The sequence below is a fragment of the Poecilia formosa genome, unplaced genomic scaffold (assembly GCF_000485575.1).
Source record: "Poecilia formosa unplaced genomic scaffold, Poecilia_formosa-5.1.2 Scaffold128, whole genome shotgun sequence".
NCBI lineage: Eukaryota > Metazoa > Chordata > Actinopteri > Cyprinodontiformes > Poeciliidae > Poecilia > Poecilia formosa.
Window position 1 is genome coordinate 913,895 of NW_006800067.1, and position 21,513 is coordinate 935,407.

General features: G+C 40.2%; 3 protein-coding genes across 5 annotated transcripts in view; all 3 read left to right on the forward strand.

The window, feature by feature from the left end:
• LOC103144523 (cationic amino acid transporter 2) lies at nt 1-9,326 on the forward strand. Of its 3 annotated transcripts, none has more exons than XM_016676148.1 (12): nt 1-334; nt 1,410-2,472; nt 2,983-3,138; nt 3,225-3,390; nt 5,024-5,160; nt 5,541-5,763; nt 6,687-6,823; nt 6,919-7,021; nt 7,415-7,548; nt 7,635-7,801; nt 8,141-8,249; nt 8,353-9,326. In XM_016676148.1, exons 2-12 carry the CDS (start codon nt 2,103-2,105, stop codon nt 8,481-8,483), a joined length of 1,833 nt encoding a protein of 610 aa, XP_016531634.1. In that variant the 5' UTR covers nt 1-334; nt 1,410-2,102; the 3' UTR covers nt 8,484-9,326. The 3 variants fall into 3 exon arrangements, with proteins under 3 accessions (XP_016531634.1, XP_016531635.1, XP_016531633.1); XM_016676149.1 differs by having other exon boundaries at nt 2,095-2,472; XM_016676147.1 differs by lacking the exon at nt 1-334 and having other exon boundaries at nt 1,172-2,472.
• A 639-nt stretch (nt 9,327-9,965) lies between these two features.
• Nucleotides 9,966-14,789, forward strand: LOC103144524 (platelet-derived growth factor receptor-like protein). Its single transcript, XM_007561555.2, has 7 exons — nt 9,966-10,578; nt 10,768-10,904; nt 11,000-11,139; nt 11,215-11,366; nt 11,746-12,039; nt 12,431-12,570; nt 14,359-14,789. The coding sequence occupies exons 1-7, from the start codon at nt 10,497-10,499 to the stop codon at nt 14,563-14,565; spliced, it is 1,152 nt and encodes a 383-aa protein (XP_007561617.1). The 5' UTR covers nt 9,966-10,496; the 3' UTR covers nt 14,566-14,789.
• Nucleotides 14,790-15,891: 1,102 nt separating this feature from the next.
• The window catches only part of n4bp3 (NEDD4 binding protein 3), a 29,888-nt gene continuing 24,266 nt past the window's right edge, over nt 15,892-21,513 (forward strand). The window contains exon 1 of the mRNA XM_007561556.2: nt 15,892-16,101. The gene's annotated coding sequence lies outside the window, so the exon portion shown is untranslated. The remainder of the gene's footprint in view (nt 16,102-21,513) is intronic.

Consider the following 21,513-nt stretch of genomic DNA (forward strand, 5'->3'; position numbering starts at 1 on the left):
AGTACAAATGAACACCTTCTTAAAGAAAACCCATGAAAACACACCAGATGAATACATGGACACTCAATCATTAGGGGTTATTCTGAGAAGGATTTACAGTCTACAGTTCTCAGTCGGCCTCCGTGCAATAATGAGCACATTATGACCCAAACTGGTCGGGAGTGAGAAAGGCTACTTTGTGAGTAACTCCATTGAGTAGGAGGGTCATGCAGGCCAGTCCTGTATATATGGCAGCAATGTTTCCCTCACCCGAGTCACCAGCACGGATATTTGTGTTGTCTTTGTCGCGCCAGCACAGACCACTGGTTGACCCCTCGTAGGACCGGAGATAAAGGTAAACAGCTTGCGTGTCTGCAAAAGAAAATCAGATTTAAAACCTCGGCATCAACATGAATGAGCGTGTCCTACTGACGAACCGTCTCTGATAAGATTTGCTTTTAACGCATAAGAAGGAGCCATAAATTTTGCATTAGTGAACATTAGCTGAGGATCAACAGGGTCGTGATTAGCCGCGTGATCATAAAGCTGCAGATCACGTGTGTGGACGCTGTTATTTAGTTAAGCATTACCCCTTGTCTCTCTGGAAATGGTATCTCAGCTGGAGAGAGCCGGCCCGAGCGCGGATTCGGTCACAGGTACTTTGACCGTCCGTGCCGGCCGCCTTCCTGCTCGCCCGCTTTCTGCGTGTTGAAGTGAATGCCAGGAGGGATTAGGTGATCTCAAATCCCATGATGGGAGATGAGAAGGTAAATGCTACCTCTCAGAGAGCAGCTCCGTGGCCCGCCGCATACATGAGCCATGAAAGCTGCTTTGTCCTCCACTAAAAGAAAAGAAAAAACAAAAAAACTTTGAGGGGCTGAAAGCCTGGTACGCTCAGTTTCTTTAGGTTGCTGATGAAAGTCCGGATCTTGAGAGGCAGGGAGCAAACAACATGTTCAGGAGATACGATGCAGGTCTTGCAAACCTAATCAAAGACAGGCAAATGCTGGGAATCTGCCGTCCCCTTTGCAGGTTTCTTGTTCTTTTCCAAGGAGACAAAGTCTTACAGATATGTGGACCTTGAAGTATCGAATTATCTGAAAGGCAATATCATCAGAAGTTTATCAAAGTTACGAATCTCAACAACAGCACAACTGCAAATATCCACCAGGAAATGGGGGGAAAGTGTCACCCGTTTCTGCTTCTCTTCCTACGAATAAAGTCGTTATTCTCTGTCCTTAAGCTCTGATTCTGACATATTCCTGATCTAACATGTTTATCAGATTTCTGCTTACTTTTCAAACACTTTAACACTCAAGTTATTTTTTTTACTCCAAGACTTACAAAAATCAAATGAAAAGGCATGCATTCGACCTCTTTTGACCTCTGTTTGCCTTTGATTCCTTGTTTTTTTTCTCATTTGTTTTCAGAATTGACTGATTAGGACCTGAAACGGGGACCTGAACAGCTACACTCTCTCTGACGTGATAACTGCCTGAGTGGACTGAGACCACTTTGTAAGACCACTGCATTTTATTTATTTATTAATTTTTTTTAGAAAAGCTACTCAACGAAGTAAAGCACATATAACCAATGACTGATAAAAGGGCAATCGGTAATCAGGGCGTAGTTTTCTGTCCTGTGGACTGCAAAGGAAATTCCAGGCATCAGCACAATCATATCTTGGGGAGATAAAGGAGGTCACATATAAAATAAATATATAGTTTTAAGGGGATGACAGATCCTCTCAACACACCTGTGAGGCAGAGACCTACAAAGACGTGAGTGTTCAGTTTTCCTCGTCTCACTCTCTGACGTGTTCTGTTGTGGAGTTCTCGGGAAACTGGACTTTTTACTTGCTTTTTTTCTGTAGATTCATCCCACATTTTTCCAGTGAAAAAGGAACACCATACTCTGAAACCAGTGATGTTTCTTGATAGGGAGAGCTGACCTGGCAATCATTTACTGACACATCCCCTGGTCTGCCCTTCCTGTCCTTCTCCTCTCCCCTCGATCTTTCACAAATTTGCTCTGCCCGTCTCCACAACATCAACCTGCTCTCTCCCGCCTGTGGGCTCTTGCATAATCCCCTCACTCTTCTGATCCGAACCCCAGGCAGAAGCATGCCGTGCGGTGCGGTCAAGTCCTTTCTGGTGAGTCTTTCTCGCAGGAAGCCCATCGAGCCCGATGGGGAAGAGTCCACCTTTAACCGATGCCTGACCACCCTGGACCTGATCGCCCTGGGCGTGGGCAGCACCCTGGGAGCCGGTGTCTATGTGCTCTCCGGAGAGGTGGCCAGAGACACTGCAGGACCCAGCATTATCATCTCCTTCTTCATTGCTGCCTTGGCATCTGTATTTGCCGGACTTTGCTACGCAGAGTTTGGAGCCAGGGTCCCCAAAACGGGCTCGGCTTACCTTTACAGCTATGTGACGGTTGGTGAGCTGCTGGCTTTTATCACCGGCTGGAATCTGCTGCTCTCCTATGTCATAGGCAAGTATCACATTCTTTACTGAAAGGTTAGTTTTTTTTTAAAGTAAAAATAACTTTATAAAAGTTAATTTAGAAGATCAAATGTTCTTTTTATATTCATTTGTCCAAAATTAACGTTGGTTTATCTTTTTACCTGTGCTGGTAGGATATATTTATGTTATTTGCTGACTCTTCACCTGTTAATTTCCATCAATGCTTAGCCTTTTAATTTCAAAAACAGATTATCATCATTTTGACGTACTCTCTAAGGACGCTTAAATGAACCTATAAAAGATAAAGGAAGGTTCTCTGTGATGTTTTTCTTCGATCTTTTACTCCTGAAAAGCAAATTCTCATAAGCTTATCTTGCAGGAAATATATATATATATATTTATTTTTCCCCACTTGATTAAGCAGAAGTGCTTTAATGATCACCGCAAAAAGGAAATGTTTCCATTCAAATTTTCTGTTTATGACAGCACTAAAATGGTGACTCAGAATTACAATTTTATGGCCCTCTTTTCTGCTCAGGAACATCAAGCGTTGCTCTGGCGTGGAGCGGGACGTTCGATGACCTGATTGGGGGGGTCATATCCAGGTACTTCGAGAAAAATGCAGCCATGGGCCTTCCTGGACTGGCGCCTTACCCAGATGTCTTTGCAGCTGGACTCATCTTGCTGCTCTCGGGTACAAATTGATGCGTCCTCGATTAACGCAAGAAAGCTGCACGTCAGTTTGAGCGCATCAAAAAATAAAATCTGCTTTACGTGAAGGCATACTGGCGTTTGGGGTGAAAGAGTCAACGACCATCAACAAAATCTTCACGGCGGTCAACATCTTAGTGCTGCTGTTTGTGATCATCTCTGGGTTTATCAAAGGGAACCTCTCCAACTGGCAGATCAGCAAAGAGGATCTGATAAACGCCACAGCACAATTCAAGTAAGAGCGAAACCCAACTTGTGTTTTATTTTTTTATTTTTTTTACTGACTAAATCCTGGGTCAGTTGGGTGCAATCATCATTTTTCTTTAACTTTACACTTTAGGGTTGAGCCATGGGTTCTGGGTTAAGTTTCAACCCGAGTGACTTATGTCTGAAGCCACAAAAGATGTAGTTTTTGAGATCAAAAAGAATAATCCATAATCTGGATTACTGAACAAGTAATATTGTGATTAAAACTGATTATTTTACACTTGTGCTCAACAAATTAAGACAACAAAACACAAGCTTGGAGTTAAAGTTGCTCACTCATCCATACCTAACCAGTTTGTCCTTGCTTGTATCAATTTCATATATGTAAACAAGATGTTTAAAAACTCAGTACCTTAACCAAAGTGTTTACATTTTGATGAACTATAAGGACAAATTTCTCAAATGATTGATGTCTGATAGACCAATTGTCCAATCAATTATAATTTATAGTTGTGACCCCTTATCGAACAAAAACAACTCCAACCGCAAACTGGCATCAGCATTTATTCATATGACAATATTTTTTTTACACTGGACTATGAATACAGAAATTAACTCTAAGTCGTCGGCTGCCAAAGAAGGATACAAAATGTCCAGCTTGGCAGGTAAAAGGTTAGATTACGCCTGGTTAGAACGAAGATTTCACCACTTCATACCTGGAAAGGTTGGGCAAAAGACATCAAAACTGCAAAAGAGCTAAAGGAATAGCAACCAGCAATGTTCAATAATAATCCTAATAAGTCTCTGTGCATATTGATTTTATGTGCAATTATTTGGACAAAGTGGGAATGTTAAATATTATGTTTGAGTTAATTACTTAAGATGCTAAAAGGCTAATGTTCTCTTCATTAAACAAACATGACTTCATTAAAATTATTCTAAAGTATAATTTGCCATGTCAACATTTCTTACATCCTTCTGTGGAATCTGATGAGGTTGGTGTGTAGTTTAAAGTGGCTGCCTCTAGTTTTTACTCTTATGCAACAAACTGGTTCAACTTTTCACCCGATATTTGGTCCAAGCCGCACAACTTCTTTCCAAATACCCATCAGTTTTTGTTTATATATGTAGGACTGTGCAAAATTTCAAAACACCAACATTTTTCTCAAAGCCAATATTTTCATAAGCTCTTGATGAATAGCTTATGAAAGCTATTCATAAATTTTATTTCACCAGTTTAGTTTTGGACTATTCCACTCATTTTTTCTGTCCTGTAATATTCGCTGACCATGACAACATAAAGTTTGTGCTTAGAAAAATTGGGGAAAAAATATATATACAAACTGTGTTTCCCTTTAAGTTTAGTCACAATTTCATTCTTAAATAATTTACAATTCTGAGTTGAAGAACCAAAATGTAAAAGAAAGTAAGTAAGTAAGTAAGTAAGTAAGTAAGTAAGAAAGAAAGAAAGAAAGAAAGAAGGAAAGAAAGAAAGACAAGGACAAACAAAACAAATGACTGTCTGAAATAGTCAAATACTGGACTGAAAATGGGTTGAAAATAACCGCAGTGAACAGTAAACCAATTGTAAAGAAATGAGTGACAGATTCCTATTTATCTGACTGTCAGTGAACATAAAATCCTGCCCCGTCTTCTTGCAGCAACCTGAGCGACACCCTCAACGTAACGAGCAAATACGGAGCCGGGGGATTTTTTCCTTATGGCTTCAGCGGCACATTGGCAGGAGCTGCAACGTGTTTCTATGCCTTCGTCGGATTTGACTGCATCGCTACGACAGGTAAAAGGAGCGTTCTTCCTCTTGTGACCATCGGAACATTTGATAACTAAGATACGAGTAAAATACAGACAATTATATTTTTAACGCAATCAAACAAAGCATTGCGTCTACCATCAGCACCGCTGATGCCTTTTGAATGATATCGTAAAGTTGTACAAACAAGGCAATAGAGTGTATGAGCAAAACAATTTTCTGAAACTGTGATAAGACACTTTAGTAGGCCTGCATGATCATATAATACACTTACAACCTATTAAGCTATAAAGCCCTTTAAATTGCACTGCAGTTACCTGCTTGGTTTACAAAAGATAACTCCCAGAAAGGATCTGCAGCAGTGGAGCTTCTGTATCTATCAAAGATGGCTTCTCTTCCTTTTTCAGGCGAGGAGGTGAAAAACCCTCAGAAATCTGTCCCTGTGGGCATTGTGGCTTCTCTCCTGATATGCTTCCTGGCCTACTTCGCGGTGTCTGCCGCCCTCACCTTGATGATGCCCTACTACATGCTCAACGAGAAGAGCCCTCTGCCAGTGGCCTTCGAATACGTTGGCTGGGGACCCGCCAAATACGCCGTGGCCGTGGGATCGTTGTGTGCCCTGTCCACCAGGTCTGGATCCTCACAGAACAACACAGTTGCGGCCATGTCTTGTCAGTAACAAAGCTAGAGAGCGTCCATGGATTACGCAGTAAAAATAAATAAATAAATAAATAAAATAAATTCTGATTGGTCGAGCCTTGCCCTGCAAAATTTTTAATTAAACGTGACCATTGGACGTGTTTGCAGGCTAATGTTGCATTTGACGTGCCTCAGTAGCCCCGACTCTGCCCTGAAGACGACATCCAGCTGAGTTCAGCATGTTGAAAAAAACTTGTGGAGTTTCCACTTTTTTTTTTTTTGTGATTAGTGACCAAGTTAACTACAGTACGCAAGAGGAGCTGATAATAATGTGTTTCTCACCCGTTTTATACAGTCAAACACTGAAGGACAAAATCCAAAACAGTGAAGTACTGTGTCTGCTCCAATGTGATAAAAAATAAAAAATAAAAACAATAATCATCATCATCAGTGCAAATAATTCCTGCAAGTTTCAGGATGTTTCATGTGTACATGAACTTGGAGTTGGTGTCAGACTTAGGGGGACATTCTCAGACCGAGTAATTTGATTTCCAAAGTCAGGCTGAATGCATTATTTGTTTTAAGTAATCCAGGCATAAATATTATGTATTCATGAGGCTGAAAAAAAAAAATCAAGACCCAGGTTTGTGTTAACAATCAATTCAAACGTTATGTTTTTTGGGACAACCATTGACAGAAGATGCTAAAAGAAACGGTAGAAACGTAGTGAGAGCTGAAACAATGGCCACCGCTCATATCATTTTGCTCAGGGGTCAAGAAAAAGAATGCTGACCGAGTAACTTTTATTTAAATCAAGTGAAATCAATGGGAACAATCAGTCTTTCTGTCTGTGAGGCCCAAACAGCCATAATGGTGGTGTTGTTTGACCCCGATTGCACTTTTTGTTTCTGCAGCCTGCTGGGCTCCATGTTCCCGATGCCTCGGGTTCTCTTCGCCATGGCAAGAGACGGCCTGCTTTTCCAGCCTTTGACCAAAGTCACTGCCAAGGGCAGTCCCGCCATAGCCACCATATCGTCCGGAGTCGTGGCAGGTACAGAAATTCAGGCTGTTTGAAAAAGTCTGCACTGGCGTTTGTGACTTGAACTCAAAGTGACATTATTTGTCTCTTTACTTTTGTATATTCAGCCATTATGAGTCTCCTGTTTGACCTGAAAGCCCTGGTGGAAATTATGTCCATTGGTACTCTGTTCGCCTACACACTTGTGGCAATATGCATCCTGATACTGAGGTACGTTTTTCTTTTTCTGAATGTTTGATCCCAAATCGAGTTGATTCTGCTTCTGCTTTAAAAACAATCATAAAAGGCTGCAAGTAGTCATAAATTATATGTATATTTGGAAAAAAGGTGGTGTGACACCATGTGTGTTAATTAGTTTGAGCATCTTATATTGGTGACTAGCATGTTTAGCAAAGTATTATTAAAAAAAAATACTGTTTCTGTGTGCTTTCTTTAGAAAACGCAGATCATAACCCTAATTCAGAGATTTCTAAAAGTTAGTTTAGATTAAGTAAATAATCTGATTCATATCTCTCCATATCTCTGCTTCTTAAACTCATAAATCTCAGTTCCTAAAATCAAAATGAAAACTCACAGCACACGTGTCCTTTTTGTGTGCGTAAGGTACCAGGCTGCCCCATCTGAAGACACAGACCTGCAGGTCAAAGAACCAAACCCCAAGTTTCGGTTCCTGAAGCCTCCCTCGTCTCCCAACTCTGTCACAGCACGAAGAGTCACAATCCTAACTATAAGTTCTGGTAAGAGATGCCAGAGTTTTTCGTAGAAACAACGTTCCCTCTCCGGTTCATGGTGTGATCGTTGCTCTTTATTTGTCTCTGTGCAGTTGTGTGTGTGGTTGCTCTGTGCGTCACCTTGACCCAGGCCATAGACGCTCTGGTAAACGTAGAGGCATGGAGCGTGGTGCTCGTTTGCATCTTCTCCTTCCTCCTGCTTCTCATTTTAATCTTCATCTGGATCCAACCACAGAATCCCACAAAGGCAACTTTCATGGTAAGGGCAGCTAAAGTCACGTTGGTATGGGATGGTTGCAGCTGCTTTCATCACACTGGCTCAAAGTTAGTGACCGGGAGGTTTTCTTTTATTTGTATAGCTCAGTCTGTTGGACCTACTTTATTAATGAAGAGTGAACCAGAATTTCTCCACATCAGTCAAAAAGACTCATGGCCAGCTCCAGCAAACATTTTGATTTTCTGTTTCAAACAAAAGAAATGAGAAAAAATGTGAACTCTCTTATAATCTTATAAAGGCCCGTGCCTAAATTAAAGTTCACTTTGTAAAGAACATCATTTAAAAAAAAAAAAACTCTTCTAACTCAGATTTTCATCTTAGGTGCCATTTCTGCCAGCTCTACCTGTAGTGAGCACGCTCATCAACGTCTACCTGATGGTGCAGTTGGGTTCAGCCACATGGCTGCGATACGCTATCTGGATGTTAGTGGGTAAGATTTAGTCACTTTTCTGTAGCTTCAGTCATTTAGAAACTTTATCATAATCATCATTTATGATCTTGAACAACGCTCCCCCTCCTTCTCCCCTCTGCAGGGTTAGTTATCTATTTTGCCTACGGAGTCCGCAACAGCGTTCAGAGGAAGCGACTCAGGACCCACCGGACCAACGTCGAAACAGTCAGCAGCAAAACAGACACGCACGTAATTAGAGAGGAGAAGTTTTGAGCCCCAAAGGGGGGTGAAGACAAGATACACTGAGATGTTACATAGAGTAACTACGTAAGAACTGTGTAACTAAATCCTTCTACATGCATCAATTAGTATCTACTTTTGTGGGTTTTATTGACCAAAAGTGCCAGTAAGCAGGTTTTGCAGAACATTTGGAAAGAAATGTCCAAATAGGGGGAGCATTTTTTTGTTGTGTTTTTTTCCTTATCTGAAACTGAGTTGCATCTTCCCAGTCAGATATTTGTGCTGTGTAACACGTCACTGCATAATCAGCATGTTTAGGTTCAGAGAAATTTATTGTACTTCCTAAAAGGCCTCGGAGGGAAACAAATATTTTAAAGTAAAATAAATTATTTAACATATTTGTGTATTTGTGTTGCCTCTCACGCTGTGGTTATGAAATGAAAAAGGCTAATAAACAAAATGATCCTTATTTTGTAACATTTTGATACATTAAATTGAAGAATATTGTATTTACCTCTAAAATTGTTGCCATTTTGTTATAGTGATAATGATTTTAAGCTGCATGTTTTGTCTTTCTTTTTGTTTTTTTGTTTTTTGCTTTTTGGCACAAGCAGATGTGCTTTAAACAAAATGCTATTTTGTGTAACATCATATTTGGTTTGTCCTTTTTTGTTGTTTAAACATAACTCTGCTAAAAATTGCATTGTGTTTTTACATGTAAATATAAACATTTTGCATATTTGCTCAAATTCTGTAAATGTATTCCTTAATTTAAAAAGGAAAAGGAAAAAAAAAACACAACAACATTTAATTGTAACCTGGAGTTACTTTTGTCGCAGGTTGACTGAAAGTGAAATAAAATGATAAATATCACCACCATTTTCTCAGAAATGTCTGTTTAGCCACAGGAAACGGAGAACAAACAAAGACCATATGTGATTTAAAAATCATTTTAAAATGTTGCTAATATGGAGTAAGATGTTTTTTTAAACCATTGTCTGGAAGGCTGTTTGTGGGGGTAAAGAAGGGCGATCAGATGACTCAAGTGTGGATTTGATGAGGTTGAATTTACTAAAAAATGACAAAAAAATCGTTTGATATTAACAAATTACTGGCTATTGAAGTTCAAACTAACGTTTTAATCTTTCGATTTAACTCTGACATTAAGCTGTGTTGAACTCAAAAGCGATTTTTAAACAAAATGCATCGGGGTGACATCATAAAACTCTGTTTGAAACCACATTTTATGTAATATCAATAATTAATACAGTATATAATGAATCCAATGATTAAACATCCAAAAAACATATTTTTGAATAACATATAATGTTATAAGACGTGAATTTTACAATTAATCTGTGTAAATCCCAAACCTCATCATAACTCCCATATTACAAAAAAAAAAATGAAAAAAATAAGAAAGCACCAATAATCATATGTTTAAACATTGCAAATTATTTATTATATGTGCATTCCCTGAAACAGGACAGCTGCCATTAAAGAAGTTGATTTGTTTTTCATAGTTCAGGTAACTGTGAAAATGAGTCAGAGGTTTTGAAGCAGCTGAATCGTTGTTTGAACTATCAAGAACCGTAAGTTATACATGGAAAAATACACAAAACATAAACATTATTAGCATATTTTTAAGTGTGATTGCATGACTAATTTAAAAGCCAACCGTAGTTGTATTTCATTTGACCTGAGTTTGTGAATGCAGACCACAGAGTTTGTTGGTCACCAAATGTTTTTGACTCTGCACCCGCAGTCAGTTTTCTGGGCAGCATCTGTGAGGGCCAGGCTTGTGCTGCCATTGCACCATTCCAGTCATGCAGCTAAACAAACAGGCCCTGGGCCCTTATTGGTCCAGGGACTCCAGAGGAATTTGTGGTGCTCCTGATCTGCCCTCAGCTGAAGGAATTTGTGTGATTTTGAGCGTCTGCTCTCGCTTCTTCTGCAAGTCGTCTTCTTGTTTCTGCAGAGCTTTCTCTGTCCTGAACTACCTGAACTACGAGTTTACACACCGCTTTGGACGTCAGCAGATCAGTGATGATTTTGCTGAAGTTATCTGAGTGGAAGTGGAGGCTGGTGCTGAGCGCCCTCCTTGTTTGCGCTGTAGTCTTTGAGTCGGGTAAGTGAATTCATTCCTTCACTTTGCACTTCTGTACATGCGCTTCTGGAAATGCCAAGAATGCAACTTTTCTGTTGGCTTATTTCAAAAGCCGACACATGACTAAACGACAGGTTCATGGCATCAAGCGGTCTCTCCTGTGCTAACTGTTATTTTGCCTGCACGCTGGGTTTTGCACTGGTTAAAAAGATGCCAAAGAAGAGAAAACGACTCGTGGAAGAACGTCCACACCAAAGAAAGCAACAAATAAAAGGCAAAGAGCTGAGATGGTTAAAGAAAAGATCAAACCTGCAGCTGCAGCTCACACCAAGACGTCACTCACACAAGTAGGAAACAGCATCTTACAGGGGGAGTCGTGCATCTCTCTTATGCTGTCGAAATTGTCCTACTTTAAAAATGATTATGTACTTTCTGCATTAAGGTTCTTGGCAGAGGTGTTTTTAAGAAAGTGGGAGAGACCCTGAGCGTGCAGACAGGAAACACACTGAGCCTGAGGTGCAGGGGCAAACCTGTGCAGTGGAGCGTCCCCCCGTACGTGGAGGAGGACGACGGACGGCTTGTGTAAGATGCATGTTCATAAATCTGAAGATGGGAAATGGGGTGTGCACAAATCTGTTTCTTCTTTTTAATCTGCAGGATTGTCCAACAAGAACGCTTTAGCCTCCTGACACTAGTCAACACAACTGTTGCGGACACAGGGGAGTACACCTGTTTTCCCATGTATTGTGAAGACAAAGACTGCAGGAGGGAGTACAGCAAAGCTATCAAAGTCTTCATCTTCTTCCCAGGTACAATAGAAAAACATTTTCTTCTGTACATTTTTTGCCCTGGCAAATATGTGTAAAATCCCAAATTGATTGCAATACCATAATCCCACAAGGAAATGTCATTGCAACATTCAACCTTTATTCAGCGGAAATACATGAAATACAAGACAGGATGATATACATGTAAGGAAAATTTGTGTTGATCTTCATATGTGGAGGAAATTTCTAAGAAGGAAAGAGCAACTTGGCAAAAACTGCCAAACGGTGAGAGTAAAATAGTAAAATATACAGCTGGAACTGTGACAGCAAGGTAAAAAGATGTTCAGGACAATGACCGATTAAGGTTCTTCAGCCGAACCTAACTAATCCTATAATCGACCGCTCTCGTCTTTCAAACCAGACCCACGAGAGTTATTCATCCCGTCATCCAGCCACTACGAAATGATCCAGCTGAGAAGCAACTGGCCAACAGTCCTCCCCTGCCAAGCGACATCGCCTGAGGCGAAAGTCACCCTGCACCGCGAGTTCCCACCGGGGGAAGTGTCGGTGGATGGGACGGAGATCTCCTTCAGCAACAGGAAGGGCTTCACCATCCATCGGCCGCGGCCGCATCACGCCGGAGTGTTGCACTGTGTGGCTGCTCTGGGAAACCTGAGGCAGAGCTCCACCAAGTACATCCTCATCTATGTCAACTGTGAGTTTGTCAACGAGTTTTCGTCCACAAGGTGTTTCACTGAATATTTGATGGCTCCATGAAACTGATCGGATAAAACTCGGCTCATTTTCTGTCTGTTCAACAACTTTAAACAAAGCGAACTGGCATAGAGGTCAGGATTTCTACAATGGTATACCATTCAGGATGTCTAATTTTACTCCTATGAATCGACGTGTACCTCTTCTAGATCAAACACCATAGCCTGAAACTGTCAGAAAATACATTCAGTAGTCGGAACTAGTATAGATTTTTTTTTCCCCATTAGCATTAAGGAATTATCGACTTAAAACAAGCTCCTATAACTTACTGAAAAGCTTGCTTCGTCTTGTTTTGCGTGTACTAATGGTACATTTTCTATCCATACCATTAGACCCCATGGCTCCTCCTGCTCCAGTGATCCAGGCATCATCAGGCTCGGTGGCTGTGGGGGACAACCTGCGTGTGGCCTGCAGTGCAGTGGGAGAACGGGACGTTTTCATAGAGTTCAGCTGGGAATACCCAGGACAGCAGGTCAGCAGATCTGCTCTGAAGACTTTACACTGACTTACGCTATGCATAGCAGTGTGGCAGAAAAATAATTGGCTAGATATGAAAATGTTACTTTTTTTTTTTTTTTACAAATGACGCCACTTTTTGTGGTAACCGTTTATTTTTTTTTAGATTACTATGCAAATTAATCAAAGCCACAATTTACTGTGAATGGCTGCATGAGCTTAAAAGCTTACTTTAAAAAAAATCTACGACTTTCATGGTACTTTTGCAGGTCATTGACTTGAATTCATTGGTAGAAAATATTATAAGAAAAAGTGAAACGATGAAAGAGTCCATCAGATATCATGAGTTTAATTAATGGTTGCCAGATATCCTGACTGAAATCATTGTTTTCAAAGGTTTACTTCCAAAGAAGCATATGCCATCGCTTTAATTTTACCAAATAAAATCACACATAAGTAAATTTGTAATAGTAAGATTACACCCGAAAGAACAAAACAGTTTGTGCATTCAATAGCAGAGAAGCTTTTATAACATCCGAGGGTCATAATATCCTGAGGGGCATGCTGCAGTTTTATGTTGCCACCACCAGTGCAGAGCTTGCATTGACAGCAGGCTGGTGTGAGTCCATCTGCATGCACAATGAGACCAAGACATTGGCACTGTGAAAGAAAAGGAGGCAAAGAAAGCATTTCTGTCAAAACAGGTCAAGGGCAGATGGAAATAGAAGAATAGTGGTAAGATTTTATTATTGATTAACTAACTGTCTGTCTGACATGCACTGATTCCTCTGTCATGGCTATGGTGAAGCATAGCCATGCAAACTCCTGTGTAAAGTTATTTTCTGTCTAAGTTGAATCTAAGTATTTACCATTTTCTCCAAGAACACCGTCATAAATATAAGGTCGTGAAAAGTGTGATTGAAATATCTGAGATCAGCACGTTAGGAAACAAAGTGTGATCAATATCCATCACCAGTGGGACTAGAGTGTCCACAGCAAACAACATTTATGATTGATCACATGGATCTAATGTCTCTTTGTTCTGTATCTTTGCATTTTACCTTGTGTTACACAATGAAAACATGTAAGTTGAGACACAGAAAAGAGTTTTAGGTATGAGCTTGATCACCCCAACAACTCATCTATTGGTGCATTTCATATGAACCCTTTCATGCATGAATTATGATCCTTTGTGTCAGGATTTTTTTTCTTAAAATTTTTGTTTATTTTCTTAAGGCATAAAAAAGGTAGGAACATTTTTTTTATTATTTCTTTTTTTTAGGTGAACAATTGCAATTTTCTCCAAATACAAAGTTGTTATTTGGAAAATACATCAGTAGTATTGTTCTTTAGGGGTTATCTGATAACCCCGAAATTTATTATTTTTTTTCATATTTGGTAACACTTCAACCACAAACATCTGATTTTTTTTTTTTTACCTGCAAGAGTCGTCCACAGTAGAAGGAGGGACCGGGTCGGCATGCTTTTTTTTTGTCTGTCTGCCATTTTGGATTTAACAAAAATAATTTCTTGCATTTGCAGCTGATGGTCAGAAGTTGATGGTGTATTTTATGATGCATTAGTGTCCACTTCAGTGGTCTGTCTGCATTTATAACATAAAAATCCACAAGAAGCACAAGAAAATGGCTTTTAGACAGGTGTTCACTGTAGTCACCACTATGCATGACAGGGTTAATTACACTATGATTTGACTCTTTAAACATATGTAACTCAGTTTGGATCTTTGTTCACAGTTGTTGCTGAATGGAGGTTTTTTTTTTTTTTTTTTTTCCCCTGGTTGCAGATCGGGAGGCCTCTGTACACAGAGGAGACGGCGATCCCGGTCCGCGGAGAAGCATCTCGGCAGCAGTTTCAGTCCGTTCTCCAGGTGGATGAGGTGAGGGACGTGGACCAGGGGACGTACACCTGCACTGCCCAGAACCTTCAGGGAGCCAACTCGGTGTCCACCACTGTCAAAGTTGTCCCCAAAATTAAGAAACTGCCGGTGTGACGCCCAGCTGGACGGCATCGCTGAGGGGGACAGGGACTGTAGATCACAGCCGTGTCTTACCCTGTCAGAGAATGAGAAGTGAATTAGTCAAAAACGGAGAAACATAAACCACAACGTTCTCCTTTGGAGGCTGTGAGTGATGAAATCATGGTGCAACATAGATGCTAGATGAGTATCAATTGCTCGAGGTCGGATAATAAATAATAAAACATTTTACACCAAAAGAAATGTGTGTTCATTTCCTAACTTCTTTCTTATGTATAAAAATGAACAAAAAGTTGAACAGAAAAAAGCCGAACAGAATCCTTGTCCTCTTGCAACTCATGTCAGGATATGTGTGCAAAGCAAGTTATTTTTTTTTAATGTTTTACAGCTTTTTACAACTTACTCTGTTCTATCCAAGTTCTCCATACCCACATTACTTTGTTGTGCATGGAATATTAATATTTGTTGCATTGTGTACGTTAAGACGCTACTTTATACAGAAACGCAAATCCAAATTAAGATATAAGATAATAATACTTTATCAACATATTAATAACAAATATACACTTCTAAACTTCAGTTTTTAAAATGTTCTTTTTTGCTTTTGGAACATGTCTAGTCTCAATTAATCTAAAGAAATTATTTAAATTTAAAATTTACACCCATAACAGGATTGTTATTAATGTTCTTTGTATTATTTGTAAAGAGAAAATAAGATGAAACCAAGCTTCACTCCGAAAAAATATTTGACTGGAACCACAAAATGTAATTTTAAAGCTGACTTTGTTGTAGAAATGATGGCTGACCTAGTAAACTTCAACTGCTTAGGATCATCTGCTGGATTTGGGGCCCAAAGAGGATTTATACAAGACAATTTGGCAAATGTAGTTTAAAAGTTGTGTTCACAAAGTCATGTTTTATAGATAACATATTAATTTCTGCTACCTGAACAAGGAAAATTTTGTTTGTTTGTTTTTTCACACTAACTGTAAGTAAATCAGCGAGTAATAATTCAGTTTTCACTCCTGGTCAGCAGACATATTTTAATCATATTTTAAAAGAATCACGGAATAATATTCATTTAATCTATTACAATTTAACAATTGATTTTGCGTTAATTAAATAAGTTCTACATTAAAATTATTATTAAGACGGTAAAAAATGTAGCCTGCAAAGGCTACATCGACGCACTTTCTCACCCGGCCGATAGGCCGATAGATGTCGCTGTATTTCCTCTTATCTCTAAGCGTGTCTGTGCAATCAACTTGGGGCAGACCACTCTCTCTCTCTCTCTCTCTCTCTCTCTCTCTCCTCTTTTCAAACGTCCGGGAGGGAAAACAAACAGTCCCAGTCTGCTGCTCTCTCTCTCGGCTCACAGACTGATCTTCGTCCGCTGTTCGGCCCTGAGGTCCGGCGGGGTTTGGGGAAAAATATCCTGCGCAGCCCCGTCGACTGCGTTTGTTTTGATTTTATTTAATCCACGCAGCGAGCACAGAAAACTGCAGCAGAGTGCCAGTGTTGATCAATGAGATGTCCTGCACAGAGAGCATGGTGAGTTTTTCTGATCTCCGTCCACATGCAGCCCCTGCAGCAGAGGGGGTGTTAGTGCTTGGTGTGTGGGGGTCTGGCTAACTTTATGCACACCGGAGCGCAGGACTTTAACCAGTTTCACAGTGATGCTGTCAGGAGGGCAGGTTGTTTTAGGATGAAGCAAGTGTGGCGAGCATGTTTATCTTTGAAAGATATGAAACATTTAGGTTTGGCTTTCAGCTCTGCAGCTCTGGTGGCCCTCCTACTCTCCCCATGAAAGGAGTTTGGCTGTAAATGTTTGGGCTGAAACTTACACTCCTTCAAATGCACAGGAGATATTTGGGGACAAAAGCTGCTTCTTTAGGATTTGTGCGAGGGAAGAGGGTGCACGGGACTGCCAGGCTGTCGTCCTGGAGACCAGAGGCCACAGGTGACCTCTGACCTGAGGACTCATGGAGCGTTGCAAGAAGACTCCTTTGAGCTCGGTGGATAAGGGCGTCTGATGACGTAAGTGTCGGAGCGGACCTGACAATGGAGAGACAATGGGCCTGCAACCACTTGCTGGAGTCGGTGCTGCAGCCATTCCCCTAATTTAGGAATGGAGAAGCTCGGAGGTGCTGATTGTCAGATGATACTCCTGACTCCGAGCTGTGAGTGAGTGCTTATTACTGCACTGCAATCACATAGACAGCTTAAATATTGCTTTGAGTTTAAGTCACGCCACAGAAATGCACTTTTCCATCACATCCACCTCACATCACGCGTGGATTTGAGGTGAGATTGGAGCGGCTCGATTTCTTGGGCAAAGGTTTTACGTTACTAACCGTCTACACGCTTTTTTTTTTTTACCAAGCAAGTCAAATTGAGTTTGGCTTTAAATATATTCTTTCTGTTTTTATAGAGATACTTGGAGCTTCTTTGAATTTGGGGAATTTTGACGTCTAACCGCCCCTGATGTTTATCTTGGGCACTTTTCATTGCAGCATCTCTCTCTACATAACACCTCTTCTCCTAACACCTCTAACTATTTAGCATGTTGAACCCACACTTGCTTGTTTAAATAGACTTTGCACTTAAAATGTGAGCCAGTTCTTATATTTGACAGTGCCAAGCAAATGCTTTCATACCACTTAAAATTGTTATTTTTTTCATATTTGGTAACGCTTCAACCACAAACATCAGTGTAGCTCAAACTCGGTCAGGCTGGATGGAGATCAGCAAATTTACTGTCTTGTCATAGATTCTCAGTTGGTTGTGTGTTTGACTTTTTCCATCTTGCTATACGCTCTTGACAACCCTCCCTGTCTCTTGCCACGGCATGATGCTGCCGCCACCGGTTTCCCACTGTGTGACGTGCTTTTTGCATGTAGGGCAAAAACGTTCAATTTGGAGGCAGTCTAACCAGAGTGCGCTCTTAAACATGTTTGTTGTGTTCCCAATATGAACATACGACACTTGGCAAACTTAAGACTCCGTATAATAAGGATACATTTTATCTGTAAGCGTCTTTCAAGACTCTTAAGGCTGTTTTACATTATGAACAAAGGTAAAAAAAAAATAAAAAAAATGGCGTATGATTTTCTGCTTGCCATTTTTCAAAAAAGCCAAGATTTGTGAAGTGCTAATATAATAACAATAAACAAAAAAGTTGTTGTTGCTTCCTGACCATCTTAGCACTTCTTTACCTTCTGGATCAGCGGTCTCAAACTGCACTCCTCCATGGCCAGAGTTTTGCAACGTGCAGCTCTGTCCCTCATCCTACACACTTTATTTAAAGGGCTAAATTGCCTCAGTAGCCTGCAGTCAAGCTTTACAGAGCTCTGCTAATGACCTAATATTGGAGCCAGGTGTGCTGAAGCAGAGCAATGTCTTGTACTGCATCTATTTGTACTTTTATGAAAGTCATTTCCCCTAACTCTGAGGACAGACAGACGGATGGACGGATTTCATTTGGTGAAATCAGAGTAGGTCAGGCACTCTGCACATTTCAGGTTGTTATTAGTAAAAAAATGTAAAGTCATGTATCATTTTCCTCCCACTCAACGTTTTTTTTTATGACTTTTTTGTTGGTTTATCAGATTAAAACCAAAATAAATCATGCAGAAGTTTATGGTTGTAATGTGACAAGCTGTGAAGCAGTTTAAGGCAATACTTTTCCAAGCCAAAGGATAAGATTGAACGAGGTTATTTACTTTGAAGCCCATTTGAAACAAAGTGTCAGCCTGATTAATATCAAGTATAAATCAGTAATGTGCACCAATGCCATAAATCTGCTTGTGTCTCATTTTGGGGGCCAAAATTCAGCTGTGTTGGCCCTTTATTTACTGAGACCTGTTTTATCCTGAATGATTGGTTTGGTGGAAGTTTAATTGTGACTTTACTAGACAGAGACTCCGTCCACTTCCAAAGATTACTTTTGAAATAAACCATCTGGTTTGTCAAAGTAGTTCTGTAGAACAGGGCGCTGCCGTACAATACGACGTTATTTGTTGAAGAAAGTACAGTGAGAGATAAGAAGTCCAAAGTTGTTCTGGAATGTTAAGTTTGTAATTTTTAAGCTTGAAACTCTGGATGCAGTCCAGAACACGCTGAATCAGGAGAAATAGACTGACATTTGACAGAGAAACAAAACAGACCCAACAGAAAGATAGCAAAATCCTTCGAAGAGATGAGAGCAATTATCGGTATGCTTGTGATAAGAACAAACATTAAGTTGAGTTTAGCTGTACCAAAACATTTGGAGGGATATGAAACATCCTGTCAGCATCCCAAGCAATCTTGTCTCAATATTTTTATTTTTTTTTTTATATAAAACTACAAAACTAAAATCCACCGATACAGTTAAAGAAAAGCAATATATATTTACTTTGAAACAAGATTATTTGAATAAGTGGAAATTCAAAAGAGATCATCTATCAAACATGGTGGTGGTAGAATAGTGGTTTTGTCCTGTCTGGCTCTCCGTATAAATGTAGCGTTGGTGTTTTTGATTGATTCTGGATTGAGAAGGAAAAAAAAAATGTCGTTCCAGTTGTAAATTTGAAGGGAACATACTTTTCATTTACTGAAGACGACAGTCCTGACGTCAACACGCCCCACAGACAAGCAGCAACTGATGGGATCATCAGCAAAAAAGGAGAAAATAAAATAGTCAAATTTAACAGAGGATAGCAGCCAAAAGTCTGTAGACTTCAAAATGTATTCGAATTGGGAAAATAATCTTCTCTTAGAGCTTGTAAAAATGGTTGAGCTGTTTTGGGCTAGGCTTATCGTATTGATATATTATCAGTTCAAAAGAAATGTCTATACCGTCCAACTTGTAGAGAAAGTTAACCCCTTTTCTTTCAGATATCTTCAATTTACAATGAAATGTGACATTGTTACCAACAACTATGTGCTTCTTAATTGCAACCCTACAGGATCTGTAACTTGAATATGTGCTAGGTAATGTTATTAGACTGTGTGGTGTTGGCCCAGTTTGTCTCTGTCTCTCAGTGGAGTTGGCCTGACAGCTGATGTGATATCTTCAATCAGCTGTTTGAGCCCTCTGGGGGCTTGACTCTCTCCTCGGTGAGTGCATGTGGATGTGCGTTCTTAAAGCCTTGGCAGCTGATGAAACACTAATTCTGCTGACCGTCAGCTGTCTGCTGACCATTTGCTTAGTGTTGCCCATCCCAAAGATTAAAGCACATAAATTCTGGTCCGTCAAGCTCTGTGATGTTTGAGTGAAGCCCACTTTCATGCTGCTGCACATTTTGTTTGCTGCACATTCTGCAGATGCTCCTAAATGTCGGGCTCAAGTGGGAGGTAAATGAATCCACCACTGACATGCTAAAAGTCTCAATCTACTGTCTTCTGCTGCAGGTTGGTCATGCACGCACAATCTGACAGATGGTGCAGTGGGCTAGAGCACTTTTGTGACAACGCCGTGCTCCTTGACAGACATTTCCCTTCAGCTCAGCCGTCCAATCACGAACACAAAAAAGCATTAGCTGATTGCTTTTTGTCTCCCGAAGTCTGTCTTGCTTCACTTTTATCCAATTTCCCTCTATACTTCAAATCATTCGCTCAACCTTCTCCCATATTCTCTCCCTCGGTTCTCTTATAACGTGGTTAATTCCACGTCTGGTTGTTCCGAGGAGAGTGTGTCATGCTCTTACACTTAAACTCTTTGCCTTTTCTCGTCCTGTGACCGGGCTGATCCGCTCTCTGAGCCGTCTGCCGCTCTGACTGCAGCCAGGCCGGACGTGCAGCTGTTAATGAGGCTGCTTAGATTTCACAGCTCCATACATTCAGTGTAAAAAGGGAAACATTGTGTATTGATCTGTTGTCAGCGTCATCAAGAGGAAATATCTCGAGGTAGCCCAAGTAAACAAAATGTTCTCCTGCAGAACTTTTTGTCGCTCTTGAGCTTTTCATCGAGTTCCAAACCGCAAGTGTTTATTACGATTTTATGTGACAGAGGAACAGATATGCTGCACATTTATGACGTGGAATGAGAAGGTTGCATGGCTTTGAAGTATTTATTGCAAAGATAATTTATTCATTTGTGTTTATCCTCTATGCATTAGTACTTTGAAGGACTAGCTGTCACATGATTTCATCTTTCTAGGTACATCTCATGCCTGTTCTTCTTTGGGAAATGGCTAAAGATTTGTCGGAAAGGATTCAGAACTTATATAAATATTAATTGGTCTTCAGGTTCTCGATTGGATCCGCGGTCTGGACTTTGACTGGGCCATTTTAATACATAAATGTGCTTTTATGTAGACCATTCTGTTATACCAGCCTACCAGTGTTAGCTTGAGTTTAGGTTTCATAAACTCCGACCAGTTTTCCTGTCACTGCTGAAGAAAAGCATACCCACAGTATGATTCTGCCACTGCCATGTTTCACAGTGGGGATGGTGTTAAAGGTGACATTCAAAGATTAAATTACACACAGGCAGACCCTACTAATGAGGCAACTCATTGCACTGTATTGTATTTAGGGATGTCAGAATAAAGGAGGCTAAGTACAAATAAGGGTGTGATTTTTTATTTTTAATACATAATTGTTTTTATATCACGCATGATTTCCTATACCTGTCACGTTAATGCCCTACTTTTTTGTTTGGACTATCACCCATGTGCCTTTAGTTGTTGACACACAGTGAACCTCCAACCCTGAACTGGGTTATTTCCAAACAATGAACACACCCAAGTTAATCATTATCCACAGGTGGCATTGTTTCCTCCTTCCAAAGGTTGTCATCAACACTGTGTCAACATCTGTGCTTCTGCAGGCCAATTAAAAGGTAAGAACAAAGCAATTTTAACTACATAGATGTCGCAAGAAGTTTTATTTCAGCTTACAACTTAATTGGTACAAAAGTGTTTAAAAGTTAGCAATGATTCAGAGTTCAAGCTAAAAATCTTGAACAGAATCCGGGAC

What these genes read in the sequence shown, in the direction of transcription:
- LOC103144523 (XM_016676148.1), top strand. Translation starts at nt 2,103, where the DNA reads ATGCCGTGCGGTGCGGTCAAGTCCTTTCTGGTGAGTCTTTCTCGCAGG. An exon ending in TTGTGTGCCCTGTCCACCAG is followed by an intron (nt 5,764 to 6,686) that starts GTCTGGATCCTC and finishes TTGTTTCTGCAG; the next exon opens with CCTGCTGGGCTCCATGTTCC. An exon ending in CGCTATCTGGATGTTAGTGG is followed by an intron (nt 8,250 to 8,352) that starts GTAAGATTTAGT and finishes TCCCCTCTGCAG; the next exon opens with GGTTAGTTATCTATTTTGCC.
- LOC103144524 (XM_007561555.2), top strand. Translation starts at nt 10,497, where the DNA reads ATGATTTTGCTGAAGTTATCTGAGTGGAAGTGGAGGCTGGTGCTGAGC. An exon ending in CGCTGTAGTCTTTGAGTCGG is followed by an intron (nt 10,579 to 10,767) that starts GTAAGTGAATTC and finishes CTGGTTAAAAAG; the next exon opens with ATGCCAAAGAAGAGAAAACG. An exon ending in AGTCTTCATCTTCTTCCCAG is followed by an intron (nt 11,367 to 11,745) that starts GTACAATAGAAA and finishes CTTTCAAACCAG; the next exon opens with ACCCACGAGAGTTATTCATC.